We start from the raw sequence: 25,593 nt of genomic DNA on the forward strand, positions 1-25,593 counted from the left end.
TACCAGCCCCCAGCAGGATTGGTGTTGAAGGAGGAGAATTATGTCCAAAAAGTATTGCTTTATGATGGCTAGCAATGACAGACACAACATTCTGTTGTGAGGATTAGATTTGGATGTAAAATAAGTCATAAACCAAAGTATTCGTTTTTTTCCTCGGTATGCATGTTGAATAAGTGAATAATATAAAATAAGAATGTAACAACAAGCAATGAACAAGTTGAAAAAGCCTTTCTTTGACATTGCATGCCCACACCTGTGGTTAATTTTAACTCTGCACTGCTTTCTCAACACTCTCAACACTTTGCTCAGCGAAGAATATCACTCAAAGTACCTTGTGTCTCTTCTCTTATCCCTTATGTTGTTTCAATCTGTCACCACTGTGCTTTAAAATAAGCCCTTTGGCACTTTTCTATAGAAATAGTTGATAGATAAATATCTAAACTGTACACTTGTACAGTTAAGATACGCAAACTTCTCATCTGCCCGCACCAAAGCAACATCTCAACACAAGCTGTTCATTTTTATTTTTAACGAGTTCCGCTAGTCACACCCAATTTGTGCTTCTTTGTGCCTGTGTTCTCTCTCTCTCTCTCTCTCTCTCTCTCTCTCTCTCTCTCTCTCTCTCTCTCTCTCTCACTTGATTAATGTCTTTGACGATTCATCATTATCAAAATGAGATGCTGTACATTTTCTGTCAAACATCTAACCAATTAATCGACCAATTGCTGCAGCCCTTTCTTGAATGTAAGGTTGCATATTTCTGCTGATATTTGACCTAGGAGGCGCTCAAGTTACCACAAAATATGTAAATATCGATACATAGGCAATGGCAAACATTCCATAAAACGGTAAAGCAAAAAAAAAGATTTGTTTGGTGTCGATTCATGGTGAGATGCTTAACTGTACAGAGTAGCTGGAACAAAACAAAGGATACTGAAGTGAATGGGGGTTGACAGAGGGTCATTGACCGTGCATGGGAGAGAGGGCGGGAGAGAGACATGTACCGATAGGATGTCTCCTCTGGCTTAGTTACTGCAAATGCAGACTGGCGTTGACATTAATGTGGTCTGATAAAATGGAGGGGAAGAGAGATGGTGGGGGAGGGGTGCCACATTCGCTGGTTTTACTCATTTTTAAGCACAGCTATCACAGGCGGGAGATCCGTGTTGGCTCCAGAATAAGATTAGCACAGGAGTGGGAAAGGATTTTGGGGCCAAAATGGATGGAAATGCTTTTCCCATTTCCATCCCTGTTGGCACAAAAAGCCTTTGTGAAATTCACTCCTGTGAATTTCCCTCCATGTTGGATCCACCGGTATTGTTATCTGGGTATGTTTGTTTGTTTGTATTTAATCACAGACGGCCCTTTTAACATCCTCTGTAAACCCAGAGGATGTTTACAATTTAGTTAGATTAAACTTTATTAATTAATCTTGTTATACTGTTACATCACAACGGAGGAGCTCATCTACATAATCACGAATACGATTCAATCGCAGTCCATTTGATGAGATATTTTGTAATGCTATTAATATCAAATATTATAATTATTATTATTGTCAAAGTTCATTTTAAATAACATTTGTATAAATAAAAAAACTGAAAAATAATCCGAAATGATCATCAGCACTCTTCTATTACAAATACTACTACCACTATCTCTTTGGCTACCTTTTTAGTACTATAGTAGTAGTACTTTTTTATTTAGTTGCTATTATTATAGTAATATTATATAAAATGTCTGACCCACACACCTGCCCAATGTCCTATTTTCCGAAGGAGAAATTCACTCTGTGTGAGACCTCTTGGAGAGATTGCAAATGTATAGCCGCTAACACTCACAGTGAACAAAAGGACATGTACACAAAAGCACACAAAATATGCAAACTCATCCTATCTCCATCTTTTCCTGAAAGAGAAAAGAAAAGAGAAGAGAGAGAGAGAGAGAGAGAGAGAGAGAGAGAGAGAGAGAGAGAGAGAGAGAGAGAGAGAGAGAGAGAGAGAGAGAGAGAGAGAGAGAGAGAGAGAGAGAGAGAGAGAGAGAGAGAGAGAGAGTGAGTGAGTGAGTCCGGTAGCCTCCCATTCCTCAAGAGGGGTTTGTTTGTAAGTCCTGTCATATGCTGAATAATAACCATAGCTAATTTTCTTCAGATCATCTTCGGGTTAATCCTAATAATTGGCATTTCACAGTAATGTTTAGCATTTTATTGAAGTGAAATTGAGTTTGGCTGGAACTCAACCACAAAACAAAATGGCACAAAAGCTGTATGGAACTAAACATACCAATGTACCAATTTCAAACAGTGAAATGGATCTCATTCCAGTAAGAAACTGTAAGTTTAGTAATTATATCTAGTGATCTTCCGGTACTGTATTATCAAAAGTATTTTTTTACCACTTTATGTTCACCCCTACATAACCACGGTGGTCCTTTTTTTTATTATTATTTTTTATTATTATTTTTATTTTTATTTTAATAGTCCCGCTTCATGTAGAAGGGTACATTTTTTGAACGATTGAGTGTTTCTGTTGACTGTATTATATGGTCTCTTTGTTATAAATAATGTCTCTCTTTTCTGTTTGCAATCCATAAATCATTTATAATTATTTTTATTGATTGTTATGGTTTTGGCACAGACAGGCAGTTGGGAAACAGAAAAGGCAACAAAGCTTAAAAAATAAGCCTCTTCAGGGCGGAGCAAGACACCTCCACTTGGCGTTGGTGTCCGGTTCGCCCTGTCGGGGCTTATTTCCCGATAATGACCGGCGATGTTCTATACATTATCCCGCTTATTACACGGCTACTTGCCAAAATGAAAAAATAACTTCAGACTGTGTTTCTTTTTGTAATTTATTTGTGACCAGCATTCGTAGTGTTGATCAGCAGAGAAATAGTCTGCCAAAGACATTGACGTCGCTTAGCAACCGAATACGCTGGGTTGATAAGTTACCGGACTACTTGGGGAGTGATACAAAAGTCGTGAATCAGAGGCACTTTCCTTGACAGCGGTCATTATATGCTTAGCAACGGTCATTATTAAAAAAATAATTGATCGCCAGAAGTCGGGAAGGCACATGCAAGTCAACGGAGCATTCCACAGCACAGAGAAGAGCCATGTAATAACTTACTAACCACCCAGCTAACTCCATGACTTCCTATTTGAACTCTGGGTGTGATCCACATTGAGAGATCATACTGTATGCTGTGTTGTGTATTAGCATAATACTTTTCTGGTTGATCTGCAATCTCATTAAATTATTTACCATGGCAGACCCAAAGCAGTGTTGACAGACTGGGATTATGTATCTGTGAAATGACAACGCTAACCACTGGAAAACATATGTGGACATTCAATCAAAACCACGATTTGATGTCACTGCTTCCTAACAAAAACACATATACAGGCTTTGACGCCTTTATTTTCAGTTAAATGTGAGCATGGTGACTACATTTTGTTTTGAAATATCCTAATTGTGTGTCCATTGCTGGAGCAGGCTGGAACGGAAAAAATATTTGCTGTTTTTTTACTGTTGTTTTACTGTTGTTCTCTAAATGACAGTCTTATTTTAGTACCGGTGACAACATGACTTAAATTACTATGTGAGAATCATATTATCACATAAAAAAAATTACTTAACCACTTTAGAAATATCAAACTGCAATAAGAAATCAGTTTGAAGTGATCCCTTTAAATCCTTTAATTAGTTGGTTGGTAATCAGTATTGTTGTATTATAAAGAAGACTTTAGTACCGTAGAGTGTAAAAAGAGAAGCAGCTTAAGATAAATTTAAGTGTAGTCATTTAGGAGACGCTGTTTGCCAATGTGACAAACAAACCTATCTATCTGCTTTACAAACAAAGCAGATAGATTAGTCTTTCCTAGGCTCCGAGGCTCCTAGCCTACACTACGTACCAAGTTTACTGCTAGACACGATAACAGTGTATGGGTTTCGCTCATGCTTGTAAAATACCATTGAAGGGAAAACTTTGGGTCAAAGAGACCTTGGTCAGAATAGAGAATAGAATAGCTCTTTTAGTAACTACTATTTTAAAGTACACTTTTTGGACTGCACACATTCAGAAAAAGTGGAGAATCCGATCAAGAATTCAATCCTATGCTCACAAGCAATGATAAAAAACTTGAAACAGAATCCAGGGTCATGGTTTATACAGGCACCTGCGCCCAGTGCAAACGTCTAAGAGTGTAGTTCACAAGGTGTAGCTTTCATATCGCAACACTCATGTTACCCGACTGCGACATGGTGTTTTGCTGATAATTGTAGTTAATGGTTTGTTAAAATCCTTTTCAATATTTGCGACTTACCGATCCTGTTCCATCCTGTCCATATTGGTAACGTTATTTACATTTTATTCTTTGCAACCACTGGCCTGGTTGAGTGGTTGAACAATGAACACTACCTATTTACTCTTCATTATGATAAAATTATGTTTGCAGTGCTGTAGAGAGGTGACCAGGGAGGATATTGATGACTTCACCTACATTACATTAATGGTGTTCATTAGCCATCGCCATCATCAACATAGTATTGCATCATTGTACCTTTGATTACAAGTGCATTTAATCACCAACATCATCCATGTCTCTAAAGGGAACCCTAATACACACATTTTTTTATTATATATATTATTATTATATGTTTGCGTGAGTGTGCATATTTGTGTATGCATGTATGTATGTGCATTTGCATACACGCACTCGAGCATATACATGTGAAAGAATCCTTCTATGTATTTGTGTATCTATGCATCTATTTACACCATTAGTATCTGCTGTTCCTATGTATGTGGGAGGGCAGACCTATATCTTGCCCTACACACTACACCACATCTCAGCCTGTGTGGTCCCCCTCATCCTCCTCCTCCTTTGCAATGAGAGGCAGAAGACCGCTCTGGCTCTGCCAAGCCTTGCATGTTAAAACTCTACACTCCATCAAAGGCCCTTTACAGCAACAGAGGGCCCATTCAGCTGAAAAGCAGCAACAGCTGCAGGCCCCGGGCCCTGGCCTAAGGATCGTGGTTAAGTTTTCTGCTCTGGGGGCCCAGTGGACTGATACGTCTGGGTTAGGGCCCCTGTTTCCATCTCCAGCCCTGTCCCTCTGGCCCCTCTGCTGTGGTAATGAGACATCCTTCATACCCTCCTGTGTTTATCCCGGTGTTGGCTGCTCGCCATAGGCAGTATTTAAATTTTTATATAAAGGATGAAGCTAAATGTTTTGCTAATCCTTAGCACAGGAAATATGTAGGTTGTGGCTGGAAAGTGAAAGAGGCTGAGGCTAAGGTTTCGGGCCAAATGGGGTAGGATAGTCTAGTGGCTAAAGGGGTTTGAATGGGACTGATCCCCCGCTTCCACAGCCTACCCTGTAGGCATCCTTGAGTAAAGATGCCCCTACCTGCTCCTCAAAGACATGCATCAGACTTCCCCATAAGTCACTGTGGATAAAAGCTTCTGCTGAATGACTTAATATTCATGTGTATAGTTGATTCATTTATTCAGTGGCTGAGTGTGCTGCTTTAAAGTTTTAATACATTCAAGTTTAACATGTGCTTCGGGAGCAGGTGGTAGAGCTTTCAGAAGCAGCTGAAGAGGGCTTCCAATCTCCAAAACATCCGCCCCACACAAACAATCTATTTATCTGAGAGGATATCTACGATTACCATTACGTTCTTTGACACTTTTATCCAAAACGAGTCGCCTAGCTGTGATTTAAGGTACCTGTCATTAAGGAGCAGATTCGGCTAAGTGCAGCTTGTGGAAATTGAGGGATCATACCCAGAACCTTTCGGCAGGGTGTTGAACCCCCTTAGCTACTACACTAGCCCACCTGCACAACATATTGAGTTTTGGAGAAGCTATAGCTGCTTGTTTGAGTATGTTCTCATATGTTTGATTTATTCTACACACCTTGAACATTTGGGATGTACAGAAATGTGTATAAATAATAATGGTAGTGTATAGGTATGTTTTCATTTGTTTATTAAAAAGTATGGGTTGATCAGCAAACAAACAGGACTATGTGTTAACAAGGGAACCAATCAGATTTCAGCACCACACACATCTAACCAATCAGTGAGTAGCGAGGGAACATAGTTGACTATTGAAATCATTTAATGCTCAAAAACAAATACAGTTTACTTCACTGGGTCATCACAATTGAACATGATTTTTTTTCTCAAACTTGTAACACCCTCAGGAAATATACATTCACTTGGCTGCATACAGGTCTCTCCTTTCTGCCATAACATCGAGTCAACAAATCTATGCAACACCCCTTTAAATGACCACAAACACGCGAGTGGCATATATCAAAAAAACAGAGTGGCATCTTTGACGAAACTTTGGACATGAGCTATACATTGACCTCTTGTCTATCCATCGTTACCAGGGCTATATCTGCAGTCCAAACAGGAATATTTTACATGAACACGGTCCCTATGCATTCTTCCCTAAATAAATCCCCACTATAATTTCAACGGTATGTACATTATTTACAGTGGAATGTGAACTCTTGGCGTGAGCAGGATGGAATGAAGTTACAGTTCGCTTTTACAAAAATTTGCTGAAATTAAATCACCCCGACAGCATTAAGACAATGGTTACATCTGCTAGTATAGAGAGAGAATGGAGACCGAAATAAAATAAAACACAAGAACCACCAAGTCTTTTCACTCTCTGAAATTGTCCAGAAAAAAATATGTGGCAGTTGTTTCATAATGGAAATAGGAGAAAAATAAAATAAAGAGTAAACAACTTAACAAGGTTAACTTAAATGAAAGCAAGTATTGATTTGTGCTTGACAAGGAGCAGGATTGATCTGTGTTCTCGGCCTGGTCCAACATTGCCTTTGTGATTATTAAACCATATGTCCAAACAGCTCGTCCGGTTGTGCTTTCAAAAGTCAGCAATGTGTGGCTGTTTTTTTTTTTTTAACCTCCTGCAAGGATTTCAAATGTTTTTTTACCTCCTGCAAGGATTTCAAATGTTTAGTTTTGAACGGAAAAAATGCTGAGACCCCGCAGGTATCTTTTACAGGTTTATACCGACACGTTATTTCATTAGTTTTCCCAGAATTGAGTACAGACAGATATTAGCATCATGATTGAAATGTTATTAGCAATATTCCCCTTCAGGGATATTCTATCTAAAACCACACATATTGTTATTTAAGAAAAACGTAACAGATTAAAAATAACAAACTGCAATTTATCATATTTTATATTTTAAATTTGCATGACATGAATAAGCTGTTCGGCTAGTGTCCAAACACTCTGGACTCTCTTGTATAGACTCTCTAAACTCTTTAATAGGCACTGAATCACTGAATGCAAGGATAAACTTTCTGTAATTTTCCATGTTAATCTACGCTAAGGTGTGATATTAAATATAAAAAGAAACTGCACATCAGTTATCAAAAGCTAACGACATCAAACTAAAAGATATTAGTTCATATTTAGCGAAACACCTGCGATACTGCCTATTGGCTGTCCAGTCATCTGGAGTAAACCTAAATCCCATGTGACTGTACCTTTCTAGAACTACAGTAGTAGCTCACCTACAGTACACCAGCAGAACCACAGTTCACCTACATATGGAAGTAATATGTTGGACAAATTTAGGAAAAGATTTGAGGGAAAATATGATACTTCCGTTTCGCTCGCAATCATTTTTTTGGATGTTTGTTCAGTGAGTTGAACGTACGTTTGCAGTGTTTCGAAGCCCATGGAGTACATGCTCAGGGGAGATACTTTGGACACACCTGACGGATTTTAACGAAATGTTGACCTTAGCAAGATGCAGGCTATCTGCTCTGACAGATATGTGTATTTTTTTCTAAACCATGTATTATATTATCAACTGCAGAATGGTTGACTGGTGCACATTTCCTGCACACATACCAGAGACATATAATACCTGCAATTATTATTATTTTTTTAGCTGCAAATGAAGTTAAAAAAAATTAAACAATTAAAGCATCATTCTTCTCACACAAAATCATGCATAAAATAAGTGATGAGTTATTTAAGTTGTTCAGAGCTAGTCAGATGAGCTAGTCAGATGATCAGAGACCACGGATTGGTTGTTTCAGGTCTCTCGTATTTCCACAGGTTGGTTATGTCTTTTGTGTTAAGCATTCATTCCTTGCAGTTCTTGTATTTCATATATTACACTTATTATTCTCATGTTCCAGAGGCCAAAAAAACATTTTTTTAAATCACTGTTTTATTCCTTTTTGTCCATAATTTAGTCATAATGTGTTCCAGGATGGCTGATATTAGAATTATTATTTTTAAGTACCCTATAGATTTATAAATGTTTGCGCGATGTGTATAAAAAACAAAATAAGTTACGAGAGGACATTCTCTGTATGTCCACAGTGTGGACAGAAGATACCTTATAGATGATGGGGTTGATCTTTGCAACGGGCGACCATCAAGACAATTACAGGGAATCCCTACCACATTGTGTCTACATCCATTTGCTAAAGTAATCAAAATAAAAGAACTACGAGTAAATCCACATCGTTATGACCAATGTCACCCCCAATAAAACCCCAAAACATTTCAGTACAGTGGTCAAATGAATAGTTCTATTTGTACAGGCACATTTAGTCCAAGGCCCCTGAACATCAACGAAAATCCATCTCATCTATCGCCAAATTCAAAACGTTTGAGACATAGAACCCTCCTCCCCTCCTACCACCACCATCACCACTGCTATTGTGCTCGCGACATTTCTGTTAAAACAAAGAAATAAAATCTGTCAGGGGGAAGGAGACGGACCTATTGAGCGAGGGACTTTGGAGCCCAGCGGGGGCCTACTTAGGCCGGTGTGTCGGCATTGGAACACAATGCAAAAGTGGTATCAGTGGCATTTGTTTTGCTGGGCACCAAAAAGCCTGGAGTTTCTGCTATTACTTACAAAGTGGACGACAATACCTGGACTTAAGTGCGGGCCCCCTCGAAGGTGGTGAAAAGACGTGCGTAGCATGCAACGGGCCTGGCTGATGTCAAAATGAGCAGACACGGTTGGCGCTATCACTGCAAATAACACTGACACTACCGCTAAGCATTGTGTTCCTGTAATCCGGCCAAGAGCAGAAGGATCTTGAAGTATTTCAAACCATTTGTCCTTTTTTCTTTCTCTCTCTCTCTGAAGCATTTGAGTGAATACTTGAACCTCTAACAGTAAATGTGTGAGACATTTCATTCACAATTCTGTGTTCACTTTTGAAATCATACCAAAAAAAAGCCTTAGAAAAACAACCATGAAAAAAAGAAATGACAATGATATTTCAAAAAACAATATGAAAAACAAGATTCTTACATCCAGTGTAGGACTTTTCACGAACACACTCCGGTACACCCCTTCCCACAGTCACTTTTTTTTTTATACATTTAATACATTTATAACATGAAAAATACACACAAAATAATAATAATACACCAGTATTAATAAAACATTCACCTCCCTCACTGTTTCAAAGTCAATGGTGATTGGCGCTCTTGAACCAATCACAGTACGTACCTTGTGTTTGTATTCTTTGCTTTCATTCACAGAAAATTCAGGACACAGAGATGCTGCGTGGTCGAGGCGATGGTGCTAGCACTTTGAAGATTGACACGTTGCTTTTATCTTGTTTGACCTTTTTTTTTTTCATGGAGATCGGTTGAGATGCGGAGAGGGGGGTGGGGGGGTGGGGGTGGATCTGATGCTGGTGGGAGAGGTTAAGGAGTTGGGGGGGGGAAGGTTTTCGGAGCCAATGAGTGACTGGGCAAATTTACAGAGGGAGGAGGGGGGGGGGGAATGGGGTGGGGGGGTGCGTGAACGAGTGGAGGTGTGACGGTGCGAGGGTGAGCGTGGAGGGGGAGGAGTGGTGTGGGTGAAGGGGGAGGGGGGGGGAGAGGTGCAGGTGAGGACATCCGGGGGACATCAGGAGGACTGGTCTGAAGGTTGGTCTGGCGCGCGCCGCCACCGCCGCCGCCGCCGCCGCCCCTCCCCCACCCCCCCATCCACGCCACCCCGTCCCGTCCGCCGCCGCCGCCGCCCCCCACTACACGTACCACTCCTTCTTAGAAATGACGGAGCCATCGGTCTGGGAGATCATGTCGTCGGCGATCTCCGCCTCGGCGTCGTACTGGAAGGCCAGCGTCCGCTCGTCGTAGTCCCGGCTCTCGCCCTCGTCCACAGTGAAGTAGGGCCTCTTCAGGTCCTCCGTCTCGCCGTCAAAGTCGCGCTCGCGCCCCTCGAAGCCCCCCTGGCCGATGACCTGCGCCGGCTTCTTCTCGTCGTCCGAGTCCTCGGGGTACTGCAGGTTCTTGGGGGGCGGGTGCGCGGGCACGCCGCCGGCCTTGCTGTAGCCGTTGCCGAAGACGTGCTTCTTGGTGTTGTAGTCGCCCTTGAAGGTGCGCTGGCGGCGGCGCAGGAACACGAAGAGCAGGATGGCGAGCAGGGCCAGCAGGGCCACGCCCCCCACCGCACACCCGATCACCGCCCCGGCATTGTGCGGCTCGGCTTCGATATTGGTGCTCCCGGTGGTCGGGTTGCTAGGGAATTCTGGGTGGGAAAAGACAAATGGAAGGGAGTGTGTCAGTGCTCTGGTGGGAGGGAGGGTGCAGTGAGCAGGTACAAGGAGAAGGAGGAGGAGGTGCAGTGAGTAGGTACAAGGAGAAGGAGGAGGAGGTGCAGTGAGCGGGTGCGAGGAGAAGGAGGAGGAGGTGCAGTGAGCGGGTGCGAGGAGAAGGAGGAGGAGGTGCAGTGAGCGGGTGCGAGGAGAAGGAGGAGGGGCAGCGTGTCGGGTGCACTGGTGAGAGGTGGAGGTGTGCGGGTGCAGGAGGCGCAGTGTGTCAGTGCTCTGGTTCGTCTCCCTCCCCCTGCACACTCCTCGGTGGGAGGAGGCGCAGTGTGTAGGTGTAGGAGGCGCAGTGTGTAGGTGTAGGAGGAAGTGCTGTGATTGCTGGAAAGATGAATTTGGGAACGGGGGGGGGGGGGGGGAGGAGACGCAACAGGAAGGAGGAAGGAGCCACCATCCCACCCCAGCCACCGAGGCACAGCCTTGCAGCCCCCCCCCCCACTCCACACGGCGACGCCCACCGACCCAAGCGGCCCACCCTCCCGACCAATGGCAGACCCCGGTCGGTTCCGAGAGAGGCCCGGCACAAGATGGACAACATGCTCGCTCGGAAATGAAAGGGAATGGAACACAGAGGAGGCCGGTTGTGGACAGCACGTCACAAAGGGGGACGTCACGTTTGATTAAAGAGAAGTAGGGCTTTACATCATGCACCCTAGACCCCCATTTGAAGGCCAAAAAGGAAAATAAACCGACGTTATGCCATGGGTGGGTTGTTCAATGTGGCCCTCATTCCAGTCTGGTGGTTACGAGATAGTTTCCACACAGTTTCTCTCTAGACATCCATGTATTAAAGCAGTTTGTTATGAGATGATATGGAGCATAGCATCGTAGCGTAGCATCGCAATGAAACCCAATAATGCCCCTACTGTATTTGATTTGAGCGGAAATTATTATAGAAGAAATCCTTTTTTAGCCAGCGATGATTAGCAGCAGCCAAGCAGATTAAAAGAGCATGCCATGATGGGAAACACATTGCAGATACATATGAAAGATTTTTGGCCAGCCAGCCAGAGCAAAGAACAGAACACACAGAGACAGTCGAGAGAAGAGGAAAGTATTAAACAAGGCAAATATATATTTTTTCCAGTGGAAAGGACCAGGCCGGGACCAAGACTAACGACGTCGCCATCAAAGACAAACGCTATGAACGTCGCCAGCCTCCGCAGCTCAGAGACAGAGGGGCTGGCATCTCTGCCTTCCCAAATCCTCCTCCAGCGAAACACAGAACAATATATTGTCCCGGTTCCCGTTAACGCTGCCACATCTGGGGCCGGGCCTTCAGCATTCACCTCGCGGCGCTGCTGAGCCGCCAGAGCCCTCGCCAGCAATAAACAAGGGCTCGCCACTGGAAAACGCAACTGCTCTTACATTATGATGAGGCTTAGAGAAATGTGTCGCCTTTAATAGCAAGCTTAACTCTGAGGCTTTGAATGCACAGGGGCTGCGGCAAACCCTAAACACCGGGAGTGTTATTATCTGAGAGGCAGATGAAAGCACAGCAGAGATAGGCCCGGGCGAGAGCCTGCAGAGGAGAGAGACGTGCATCCCCTTCCATGGCAAAAACACTGCCAAGTGTTTACCAAGAGGAGAGGGAAGAGACAAACGCCGTGGGAGGAGAGAGGAATGGAATAACGGGAGAGAGAGAGAGAGAGAGAGAGAGAGAGAGAGAGAGAGAGAGAGAGAGAGAGAGAGAGAGAGAGGCTGTGCTACTTTTGCAGGAGGCACAGACAAACGCTTCACAAGCTGCGTATGAAGGGCAGCCCACAGCTACGGATCCAGGGTGCAGATACCATGACCGTATCCTACCTCTACGCAGAGCGTTTCATGTCTTTGTTTGAAATACCATTCATACTAATCTGTAAACAGAAGTTTGGGGTCACCGTTTTTCAAATCTCTTCCAAACAAAACTACATTTCTTTAATAAAAAGCCTTTGCTACTTTCATATCTCCTATATCCACACGTAATAGTATTTCTTCAACTTTCACCACTTGGGTGGGCTGAGTTTAATTAAAATAGGTTCAAACATCTCTGGAGATATTTGCTGTTTACAACTGAACAAAGGAAAGACAGGAAAGATTTACAAAGCAATTCAGAGTAAAATATTGACAGATAATAGTCGATTCATCTCTTAAGTTCCAAGAAGAACAAACACGATTATGAAGTGAAGATACAAATGAACGCTATAAACGGCGGATCAGTTAATAAGATGACATACAACTCCCGTGGGAAATCTGTGGTGGCTCCAGAGTGGAGGAAACTACAGCAACATTAACCAACATGTTACATAGAACAGATGAACCAATCCGCTTCCCCAGGGACATTTCAAGATTATGTTCTACATTATTCAAGGTTGTTCAAGATATCTTTATCGGCATACCATCAAAATAACACAACAAAAAAAGGAATTTGACAACATGGTTGTCTTCCGTTTTCAGGCATCCATTTAGTGGTTTTATGATTGTTTTTTTATGTTTTTGTTATACAAGGTTATTCTTATTTCTATCGGCTTGTCTGTGCCGTTTTCTTTTACTTGTTTGCTGTGTTGAGGAGGCATGCCATACAAAATGCTTTTATTACTATTACTGACTGCTGCTTGTTTTATTAATGTCACAATAACCTTGAAAACAAACACTTGAAACCTGAAACCAACAGAGAATAGCCACACGATTTCACGTGGATGCATATAGGCCCTAAGTAATACACATTACTTGTCAGCAAAGAAAACACATGGGGATCCCTTTCTATCTTAAATATAACCCATAACTAATATGAACGTATCAATATCACCACTAAAACATCTGGATGTCTGAATCACAGCTCCACTCTCACTCGGTCCATCCAGTTTTTGTTCTTTTAAAATACATAATCTTGTCAGAGACCTCACAAGAAGAGGCAAACATATTCTGTCTGTGTTGTTGTAACATGAAAAGGCAAATATATATTATTAATAACAACAACTTGATTCAGGCCATTAAAACCAACCCAGCGATAAGACTTTTGACTCAATCTGACATCAATTACATCCACACAAAAGTGTGGCAGTTTAATTAACACCAAATTTCAAGTCTAACAAGCAATTATGATATTGCCATCGTTCAACACAAAAGAAAGACACATTTCCCACATGAGCGGTGGGGGGGGGGAATGATTTTCAAATCATCGCGTTTAATTGTTGACTCGTTCCATTACATGCAATTAGTGGCATTCTTCAGCTGATGAATGTTTTAGACGGCGCTGATCTAGGCAGAGGAAGCCAATTGTTCCCTCGCCTGGAGGGGGGCAAGTAGACTACAGGAACAGCAGAAAGCCTTCCTCTCTCGCTTTTGATGATCACACTAGCGCTATAGCATGCCATATCAACCCCTACCATCCAAATATTGTCCTTCGCCATTCTCCCTTTCCAACCCTCTCCTGCTTTGGTGGGGGTGGTCTCAGGAGAGAGAGAGAGAGAGAGAGAGAGAGAGAGAGAGAGAGAGAGAGAGAGAGAGAGAGAGAGAGAGAGAGAGAGAGAGAGAGAGAGAGAGAGAGAGAGAGAGAGAGAGAGCCGGGCAACGTCTCAAATATCAGCTCAGCTTTTAATCTGTGCACCTAATGGGATTATTCAGACACAGGCCTTCATTACACACATGAATGCCGGAGAGCAGTGGCGGGTCACCCCTGCCTGAGAATACGTCCTCCCCTTCCACCGCCTCACCAAGGCCGGGGAGACGGGGAGACGGGGAGCCATGGGGTAGGGAGGGAGGTAGGTGGGAGTCGGCTCCTGTAATCCTCCCCTCTGCCCTCCAGTGTGTCTCTCTCTGCTGAGGGTTGCCTGCACCCTCATCATCCACTCCTCTTAATCCTAATTGGCCGGCTCCTTTCTCCCCCCTCTCATTTCAAAGGACTCCAGATCCCTATATTCCCCATGTGCGGATTTGCGGGCCGTAAAAAAGGGAGGCTACAAAAATAGAGGTTAGAAAGGTGAGGACGAGGCAAAGGAATGAGAAAAATTAAAAGTAGTAGTTCTATTGAAGACATGGCCGGTGTCCAGAGGAGCCACTTCAGACCACTACTTACTTTATTTTACTGCCGATCCGGTTACAACGCCACTCGGCACATGTATACAAGGAATGTGCCAGTAAACTAGCAGTTATTAGCGGTGAAAAGATGGCAAAAAACAGAGGCGCTGAGACCGCTATCTGTGCAGGGAGGCCAACCAGTGGCTTGTATTTTAAAGAGGCCCTCTTTGTTTATGTCACGCAAAAACTGGGAGAGGAATTGAAGGTTGCACTGCCAAAAAGCCGATAAAATGCAACAAATATGCCTGTTTTGTGTGAAGCTTGGTGGTATTTATGTTTTGTTGCCCAGAACTGTGTGGTATGGGAGGTGGTGGAGGAGGTGGAGTTGGTTGATGCTTGCGGATGTTCTCCGTTGGGACGGAGGGCCTCTTGTTGTTGAAGCACAAACTTCAGAGAACCTCGGGAGTGAAAGCCAAATCAGCCATTCTCCGGATACCTCCTCCACAGCTTCAGACACACACACACACACACACACACACACACACACAGAGGTAGCTGTCGTATTTGTAGATTCAAAACATGAACTGGTGCTGGGGGTACCAGGGAATGGTTGAGTAACAAACCGCAGTTCTCAAACCGTTGGTGGGTACCCTTTGCTCTTACAAATGCTGTTTCCGTCTTCACACTCAAAAACCCAGCTCGCCTTAATAACCAAGAAAACCCCCAGGTGAATGGGGCCCATGGGTAAAACCGTGTGAGGTCGAGAAGGCAGTGTTTAATGATAATCTCAATATGTAAAGAACGCTAATAATAAAATATAGAGTGAAGGGTTGCGCTGCGTGGGCCAGTGTTATAGTGGTAGGGCTGGGGGGAGAGGTGTGGGCGTAGCAATAGCACGCCACTAGTGCTAGCACTAGGGCTAGCACCTGCCAAAAGACAGATTAAAAAAAGACTTCAAAGCGAACGCAAAGCGCAGCCGCTGTGATTCTGTTCCAGGCAAACAAAAGATGGCTTCGACTCTCGGGGGCTCTCTGGAAACATGCAGATAGCGCGGGGGTAACCTTGGCTATCAACGGCTAAAATATACTATTGAGATTAATAGGGTGGCATGAGAGCCGTGAAAGGCCCATAATTCACCCCCAGGGGCCTGTGATAGATTTACACAGGTAATGCGGAACGCGAGGTACAAGCGCCTGTTTTTCTGAACATTCACAGCTGACTTGATCTGACTTGTAAAAATGACAAGTGAACGCCATCTGTGAAATGATCAAGTGTCAACAGTTTATAATCCTTGACTTTATATAATCCTATTACAGCATCTTAAAGTTAAGGTTTCGGTTCGACCCGTGACCCTGAATGTTAGCCTTTACATGTTTTGATCTACAATCGACTATAATTATATATATATATATTTATATATATATATATTTCATCATTAGTTTGTGAGTTTCACTGCACCTGAAACCAGGTGCAACTGAAGCCAGATTGGCTGTTGCCTCAGACACATTGAAAACACACGAGTTTCGGTGCAACCACCGCAAGACCTCGCGAATCACGTCTGATTGGATGAAGGGCAGCCTGAGAGGAGGAGATAGAGACACTGTTTCACAACCCTGACCCGGAGCTACTGCACCTTGGTGCACCGTGGTCCTGTCGGAACACGCAAGAGGTACAAACATTCCCTGAGTCTCACTGCAATTACTCGGACAAAGTGTCGTAACATTGGTGTGTGTGTGCGATTGTGTGTGCATGCGTGTGTGTGCGTGCGTGTCGGGGGGGGGGGGGGGGGGGGGGGAGGAGGTTAAAAGAGGGATTTCAAAGAACGGTACAGGGAGTGGTGTTTTAACACGACCCAATGGAGGAGAACAAGGGGGCACGCCGGCAGTAATGAAAAGGTTGGGGGAGAGAGAGAGAGAGAGAGAGAGAGAGAGAGAGAGAGAGAGAGAGAGAGAGAGAGAGAGAGAGACAGAGGAAAATGGGAGCAGGAGGACCAGCCCCCTTTTAGATGCCAAGGTGAAACCTCTTTCTGAGCAAATGGGGAAATTAAAAGAGTAAAAAAGAAGGTTTGGGAGCAGCACCCCCGCAGAGTGGGTATGGGGGGGAGGGAGGGAGAGAGAGAGAGAGAGAGAGAGAGAGAGGAAAATGGGAGCAGGAGGACCAGCCCCCTTTTAGATGACAAGGTGAAACCTCTTTCTGAGCAAATGGGGAAATTAAAAGAGTAAAAACGGTTTGGGAGCAGCATCCACGCAGAGCGGGTATAGGGAGAGAGAGAGAGAGAGAGAGAGAGGAGCGAGAGAGAGACGGGGAGAGAGAGAGACAGAGAGAGAGAAGGCACGCAATAGGCAAAGCCACATTAAGTCAGTGATTCAAAAGATCCTCATTACTGTGGCTGTGTGGAATTGCCGGTGGTTGTAAAGCCGTGAGAATGCACCGCTGCCACGAAGAATACAGGCTCATCACCAAGGGGGGAATTAAACACGCATGCCCGCACACCGCACGCCAGAGGCAGCCCCTTCCCTCCCCTCGCCATCCCGCCCCGCCTCCCCCCCATAGTCACCGCTTATTTCCGTACACCGTTCGCAAAAAAACAGCCAGGCGATGATATTTCCACCGCCATTCGCTGCCGCTATCGCCGCCTGAACAGACGCATAAGCCGTCGTTTGTGTGATGGTAAACGCCGCTGATGTGACGGAAACCATCGGGCTCTGGGGTTTGAGAGAAACTGTGTCCGTCCGTCTCCCCCCACCCCCCTCCCCCCCCCCCCCCCCAGCCCGCACTTTGACAGGGCACGAGGAGATAACACCCACCCTCATGACATCATCGCTTCATGACAGCCAGTCGTGCTGAGACCTGAGCGACTATCTGTCTCCTCCTTCCCTTAAGGAGCCCCGCTGCTGCAGATATTCTAATCCCACGCCGAGGAGGAACATCCCCGGGTAGACACGGTGCTGCGCGGGGGCCCCCGGCGTGACGGAAGCGGACCGCTACGCCGGCTCTAGATTGCACGCTCGCTCATGCGCTTTCGACACCGCGTGGGTAAAGGTAGCCACGGCGGTGTAGATTGCACCCTGGGTAATCTTCCTACGGTGTATATTTTATAAGAGAGGATTTACGGCCCCTGTGACTACACAGAAGGTCGTAAACAAACTCCTCCCTCGCTCTCTCTCCTTTATCTCTCTCTCCCCCCCTTTTTTCCCTTTATCCCTCCCTTCTTTCTCTCCCTCTCTCCTCTGCCGCTTTCTCTCTCTCCCTCTCGCTTTTCTCTCTCTCGTCTGTCTCTGTCTCTCTCACCCTTTTTCATTTCTCTCTCTCTCCTCTGCCTCTATCTCTCTCTTCTCCCCCTCCCTCTCTTTCTCTCTCCCTCTTTTTCTCATTTCCCTCCATGCCTCTCTCTCTCTCTCTCTCTGGAAGCCAGAGCCCTCCACCGCCGTGTGTGCCTGCTCTGCACTCTGCACACCTCCACCGTGACGCAGACTCTCTCTCTCTCTCTCTCTCTAGCCCCTTTCCTTCCCTTAGTAATCTCATTTCTGTTTCCTGCTTGTTATTGTGGAACATGAGTAATGAACGGATGTGTACTGAGCCGCGACAGCAGCGGCCACAGCCAGTGGTCAGGCCCAGGGACAGCGGCTGACCTACTTTATACGTCCCCTCCGTGCATCGTCACAGACCTGACACCACGGGAGTGGAGGGTGAGGAGGAAGAGGAGGAGGAGGAGGGGGAGGGGGATGACGACGAGGAGGGGGGGAGGAGGAGGAAGAGGAGGAGGAGGGGGATGACGAGGAGGAGGGGGGGAGGAGGAGGAAGAGGAGGAGGAGGGGGATGACGAGGAGGAGGGGGGAGGAGGAGGAAGAGGAGGAGGAGGGAGATGACGACGAGGAGGGGGAAGGTGGAGGGAGGGGGGGGGGGAGGAGGAAGAGGAGGACGAGGAGGGGGAAGGAGGAGGAAAGGGGAGAAAATGATGGAGGAGGGGGAACAGGAGGCAGGGAGAAGGACGAAGAGGAGGAGAGGAGGGGGAAGAGGAGGCAGGGAGGAAGAGGAAGAGGACAATGAGGATTGGGGAGGAGGAGCAGGAGGAGAAGAAGGGAGGGGAAAGACGAGGAGTAGGAGGATGGGAAGAGGAGGGTGGGGGGGGGAGGGCGCACAGTTGCTGAGCAAGGCCGAAGGGCAAACCCTCCCCCCCCCACCGCCCCACTTCCCCTCCTCCCTCCGTCAACTGTCTGAATCTCCATCCCCTCCCCGCTCGGTTGACTATCCTCCAGAGATCCCAAACAGCCAGCACGGCAGAAAGAAACGTTGAGATAAATCACATCGGTTGCGGCGCCGGGCATCACGTGCAGAACCGCCGCTTCCTCCTTCTCTCCGCCACCCCCCCCCCCCCCTCCCTCCCCCCCGACAATACCACCGTTACTGCCGCCACACCTCGCTCCTCCTCGCCTCCCTGAACTAAACCACATTGTCAGGCTAAACCAGACATCCTCTCTGGCCTCCATTTTATATAAACAGCTGCCGCTGCAGCAGCCAGCGCCGTCCTCCCCTTTAAACGAAGAAAATCCTTTTCCTTTAATACTTTGGCCGCCATGGCTCTTTATGCGCGGCCCACGGTGCACTAGCTAACGGAGCTCATGCTAATGCCTCATTTGGATAATGAGCTGTGAGGCTGGCAGGAACTAAACCCCCACCCCCCCCCCCTCGGGGGGACGGAGCCGTGCTCCATGAGCAGGCATGTCCTGATCCTCCCGGGGACTTAGACGTACCTGGGTGGTTTCGAGAGGAGAGAGGGAGGAGGCGGAGGAGGATGAGGTTGGTGAGTGGTGGAAGGGGGGGGGGGGCAAATGAGGACTGGGGGGCAAACGAGGACAGCAGGATGGAGCGGGCACGCAGGTGACAAGCTGAAGACCCCCCCCCCCCCCCCCCCCACCTGCATGCTAGCGGTGCTGAATACGCCGCTCAATCGGCCTGACAGCTGTGTCTGTCTGGTGCGCGGGGGCGCCGCTGTGTAACGATATATATGCGATGCGTACTGCTACGCGGGCGTGCGCGTGTGTGTGTGTGTGTGTGTGTGGGGGGCCTCCATGAATAACACACGCCGGCAGCCGCCGCGCAAGCAGATGGCGAGCGGCCTTCGCCGTGACGGGCGCGGAGACAAACACGTTTCAGAAAAAGCTGACATCATAATGCCTCTCGTCCCTCGCGCGCCGGAGAAGGGAGACGGAGACAAATGGCCGCGCGGCGGCGTTCCGGCGGCGTGCCAGGTGTTCGACGCGCGGGTCGTCGAAAAAGGCGGCTGGCGCACTTGCGGAGCGCTACCTTTGTGTTCTTTTGATACTAGAGTGATTGACGTTGCAGATATATATATATATATGACAACCAGCGGACCCGGCACCCAGCGGTGGCATAAAAAGCAACCCTGAGAACCCGGACACTTTTAGTCCCGTGATATCAGGGCGGAGAGCGGAGAGATGTGCTGTTGACGGCCGCACTTTAATCCGGCCGTGTACACTCCTCCGCCTTATCTGCCGCCGCCGCCGCAGAAGGACATGGCCGTCACCGCGACGGTGTCGGGGCGGCGAAGGTAAAGCGGCCTTTTCCTCACCCACCTCCGCGTGGGACTATTATGGGATGCCTGCAGGGCACCAGCCATTCATTCCGGTGCTTCAATCTCGAAAGTCAGCCAGCCAAGCTTTCCCATCCGTCACGGGGGCCCCGACATTAGTTATTCATATTTCCGTCAGGCTACACGGATTATTCATCTTATTTTGGAACTTTACGTAGGATTTGTATTTTTCTTCCCCTCTGTCTATCGCTCTCTCCTTCCCGCTCAACTTAATTTACCGACAGCAGGGTCTAGCTATTGGTTGTGCAGGCGAGCGTGAATGAATGTCAGGCTCCTTTTTGCCGGTGCTTGAAGTAGGATCCATCTATGCGCTTTCTTGCTAAATTGAGGAGCGCAAAGTCACTCCATCTAGTTTAACCCTGGCGATGCGTGTCTACAGCTAGACCAGACTACACTTTCGGCTCTGTGGGGCCACAAACCTGACAGGAGGGACCATATGACTGCTGTCAGGCCTGTGTTAGACATAGCTATTAGCACTTAGTAAGTACAGCAGGCAGTACATTAACTGCCACTCTGATGGACGTATAGAACTGGCGTGACAGCTTTCAGGTTGTGTTATGTTTTCAGGGGAAAATAGGCCATGTTGTGACCAAATTGTTTCATCGCCTTTGCTTTGTGAAGGCTCCTCGGAAGCAAAAGGCCAGTGGAGTTTGTTGAATGTCAAGTTATGGTCTCCGCCGCCACCGTTACACAGTAGGGGCTGTGGTCGGCATCCTCAAGCTCCATCTTAGTTTACTGCAACTCTACACACCATCTCAGACATCCCATGATACACTGAGGCTAGCTCAGTGTAATCCCTCAAACAAAGTTCAATGGCTATGATATTTGGGATTCGTGCTTTGTCATTTAACAGCGGACCAGTGCCCCGTCTCGCTAAAGGTTAAAGCAGCAGCCTGGGACATATTAGCATCTAATCAAGGCAATGCTGAAATGAAACGGCGGTAAACAAATTAGATGGCAACTAAATGCTTCCACCCGCAGTGCTAGCTGCTTTCCCATAGCCGCCCCACATTGCTATGCTACAGCGAAGGCCGAGCCAATCAAAGCCACACATCTCTTTTCCCAAGGGGATAATGACATAATTGGAAAGCCATCTTGACAGAATCATCATTCATCAGGTCCCGCTTAAGTGGATATTTAAGATGGAAGCCAACTGTTTCTTTTAAGAACAAAACATACTGTGGTGGGGTTGGGCTGAATATCATTATGAAAAAAGAGCTGATAGAGTTCTCTTAAGTTTCAAATGGTCTCCGGGGTTAACCACACTGCTCAACCCTTTACTGTGGTTTAGGACCTGCTCAATTCCACGTCTTCAGGGTGACCGAATGTTCCACTGGCGCTCCGATTGCTTGCATTAGATCAACAGAGAATGATTCTTCCAGAAAAAATCCAGCATCAATACAGAACATTTAGTTTGTCTCTGTTCATTATTTATTTTTGACCTCTGATGGCCGTCGGTAATTAGTCAATTAATTATTCTCTGACTTCTCAATCAACTTTCCTCCTCAGGTTTGTGAACTGAATGTAAATGAGAGAGAGGTAAGAGGACAGGCCTTCGAACACAAACCCTCGCCAGGACACACACACACACACACACACACACACACACACACACAGACAGACACACACACACACACACACACAATAGCTGTGTTCGAAATCGTTCCCTATCACGGATATAGTGCACTATATAAAGTGCTCGCCATTTTGTAGTGCTGTTCGAATTCTCAGTGGTTAATTTCATTCGCTATATAGTGCACTATAAAATACCCAAAATTTGAGTGAACATACGATGTTCCCTACATGTTACTCCCGTATACCACAATGCAATGCGGGCGCATTTACTGATGCAAATGACGTTCAGAAATGTTAAGCGTAGTGTCCGAATTCTCCTTTGTTCGTTCCCTATATAGTTCACTATATCATAAACACTATATAGGGAATAGTGAGTGAGGGAATAGGGAACGATTTCAAACACAGCTATGATCTCTCCTATTACCACTTCTCCCCTTCTCGGCTCCCTTTGCACCCAATTTTTCCCCCTGAAAGGAAGGATTGATTAAAGCAGAGGAAAAGGTTCATTAAATTCTGACTAGCAACAGCACATCTCCAAGAACATGTGTCCTTGGAGAGTGCGCCTCTGAGCCAGTCGCCGGCCCGCCATTGGTTCACAACAAAGGTACACGCCGCCGCAAACTAATTGAAACACGGCGGCCTGTCCCTATCTCACCGGGTGACACTCATTCCATCGCTCGCCACTCCGTCATCAGCCAAAACACAAAAATAAAAGGGGCGACAGGGCTTCATTAAAAGGTAGCATCCTAAAGTACGCCCGTGGACACACGGGGGACGGAGGACGGCTTGTCGGGGAGAAAAACAGACGAAGCCGGGGAAGTTTCGTCAGAGGGAGCGCGCGCGGGGGGAGCTTTTATATTGCTGTAAACACGGAGAAGCACAAACTTAACGAGTCAGCGGAGACATTAAGGGTAATACAGGGCACCGGGCAGCCGCGTTTTTTTAGAAATAACTCTGCGGTGACATCATTGCATGTGTTGTCGCGGCGCCGACAACATAAAGCGATAAGTGCGTGCGGAACACAATTACACTCTTGAGCTCTGCAGATGAACGCAGCACAGGACCGGGAGGGAAGATATGTATGGGCCTGTATAGATGCTCAACATTAGCGGCCATAAGTGCAGTGTGGTGGGCGGTCCTGTGAAGTAAACTATCGAACAAGCCGTCTTGTAGCCGTCCACTCGGTCCTTTCCTTTATTTCTCTGCAGAGAACACTTAGCTAGCCTTCATGTGCTACTGCGTGGAGCCTGCCCTGCTGCTGCTGCTGCTGCTGATGCTGCTACTGCTGCATCCTTGAACAAGAGCCAACTGCAGGTCCTCTTATCTGCCTTCTCCGGCAGCACGATGGAGATGCTGTTTGAAGTTAACCAAGCATCTGCAAACTCCTCCACCACCTCCTCCTCCTCCCTCCGATCTTTTGTCATACAGAGTCTGCGTCACGGTGCATGAGAGAGAGTGATGGGATCAGCCCAGGCTTCCCCTTTCAATGCATCTTTTTTTCCCAAAACGCTGGTGTATTCCTGAAGATTCTGTGTCAGAGGATATTTTTATATCAGGTTTGGAGGGACGGTGGGAGGGAAGGTGGGGGTGGAGAGTGGAGGAAGGGGGTGGTCTCTTTCACAAGGTAGTATGGTTTAATTCTTCTCTTTTACACACCAGTATGGTTTGATAGCCCGTTTAACATAAGTTAAGGTAGTACAGGTTTATTCTTTTTTGGACACATGCTAGTGTTAACACAGACCAGAGTGAATACTCACTCACACACACACACACACACACACACTCTAGTACACTTTATTGCCTCTCTTTGTTCTTACAAGCTTGTAAGTTATAATTAAAATTTTGGCCTATTTTATTACACAGGCTAGTAGAGGCTTTTAGTTTGTTTTTAACAAAGACCCAAAGGGTTTAAAACTACTCTACAAGAGATGGCGACGGCGAGAGAGCAAGAGCGAGAGAGAGACAGAGACAGAGACAGAGAGAGAGAGAGAGAGGAGAGAGAGAGAGATAGGACAGAGAGATAGATAGATATGCTGACGTGAATGCATTAAGTCAGGAGCGGGGGTAGCATTTCATGCGATCAGCGAGGACAGCCAGGGGAGTTGCAAGGTCAGCTCGGAGCTCTGGCACAAGCATTCTATTATCCCAGAGTAGTATGTCCAAGTACATCGACCTCTCACGTTAGCATGCTAAGGGACAGGCTCCAGTCTGTAGTGTACAGGAGCACTTGTTCTTTGTAACACTCAAAGCAAAAGTCTTTTGGCATCCGTGGCAATCTCTTGACTTGGACCTGGGTAAAGACACTACTTAACGCTTACTCTACCCTACTCTAACCTTACTCTACAATTGTCTTGCTCATTCACAAAAGTGAACGTGCAGCACATGCTTCGGGATTATCGACAAACGCTTGGTGCTCTTTGGTGAGGTGGTTCCGTTACTATGGGAAACTGGCCACGCACATCCCAAGGCTGACATATTGTAGGTCCTTGAAAGGAGTGCAGTAAACAGAGACTCACGCAGTGTCCGGCGGACCGCAGCGACATCGCAAATCAACTGACGATCGCGCTTTGACAATCGTTATTTAGGCCAAATGGTTGGGGTTGAATCGAACGCTGAGAGTGGACAGAGCGGCCAGGGATAAATGTACCACTCTGGCTGGTCTAAAACAAGATGGACCCGTTCCAGCTCCACAACTCACAATTTGTTATCGATTGAACGTGGGCCAAAGACATGGGAATATGCGGTTAGCAATTGTGTAAAAAAACAGGTTGGTTCAAAGACAGCTGATCGGAAGTTGTTTTTGTGTTTGATGTTTTTCCACAGATTATTGTATTTTCAAAGACCAAATGGGACACACAGTGATTGGCCTTATGTAACTAGACACATTCAACTCTGAGTCCTCTGGATAAATACAAATACAGAGAATGTCAAAAGGACGGTGAACCGGCGGAAACGAACGTCGGCGTTTACGAGAGGTAAGCCCCTTGTTCGTGGCGCGAGTAAACACTTGCTGTTTGCGCGGTCAAACTTGCACAAGTTATGCAAATTGAACATTCGCTTCCTTTTGGTGTGAACACTGCTTAATACCTATAACTGATAATCACATCTATAAATTGGCTTCAACACTTGTTTACCCCATTTTTTAAGGATTTCCCTGAACCCAACCTGTGATACTCAGTGGGTTGGATGAGATTGAGTTCAGCAGACAGGATAGAGTTTCTGACGGTAAACCTATTTTTTCCCCCTCGTTTCCTGGTTATGTAAACGTGGCTCTTCGATTTCTCAGGGATTTCTATAACCAACAGACATTAACCGCAGTTGTCCAAAATAGAGCAGAAAAGCAACGTCTTATCCAACAACGTATGATCGACTGGTTCTCCATTCATCCTATACCAATGGAGGGTAACAACAATAAAGAGAGGGGAAACAGCATGAAACCAACAAAGAGAAGACAAATTAGAACAAAAAGGTATAGAGTGCGAGAAATATAGACAGCGAGAGTTTGAGACAGCCAGAGAGACAGTCTGAGAACGAGAACGAGAGAGAGAGAGAGAGAGAGAGAGAGAGACAGAGAGAGAGAGAGAGAGAGAGAGAGAGAGAGAGAGAGAGATGCATGGCTCTGTAGGCCACAGCTGCTGCCATCACTCCAAGCCGTGTTTTGTCAGACACACACAACACGAGTCAACATGCAAAGCAGTGCAAGTTAAAGCTTGTTCAGACACACACACACACACACACACACACACACACACA

General features: G+C 46.2%; 1 protein-coding gene across 1 annotated transcript in view; it reads right to left on the minus strand.

The window, feature by feature from the left end:
* Window positions 1-9,775: 9,775 nt before the first annotated feature.
* Window positions 9,776-25,593, minus strand: part of nectin1b (nectin cell adhesion molecule 1b) — a 74,112-nt gene continuing 58,294 nt past the window's right edge. Inside the window, exon 5 of the mRNA XM_084466367.1 lies at window positions 9,776-10,573. Within this exon, the coding sequence (XP_084322493.1) occupies window positions 10,071-10,573 (503 nt within the window). The 3' untranslated portion in view covers window positions 9,776-10,070. The remainder of the gene's footprint in view (window positions 10,574-25,593) is intronic.

Source organism: Micromesistius poutassou (assembly GCF_964030765.1).
Source record: "Micromesistius poutassou genome assembly, chromosome: 4".
In the NCBI taxonomy this organism is placed as follows: Eukaryota; Metazoa; Chordata; class Actinopteri; order Gadiformes; family Gadidae; genus Micromesistius; species Micromesistius poutassou.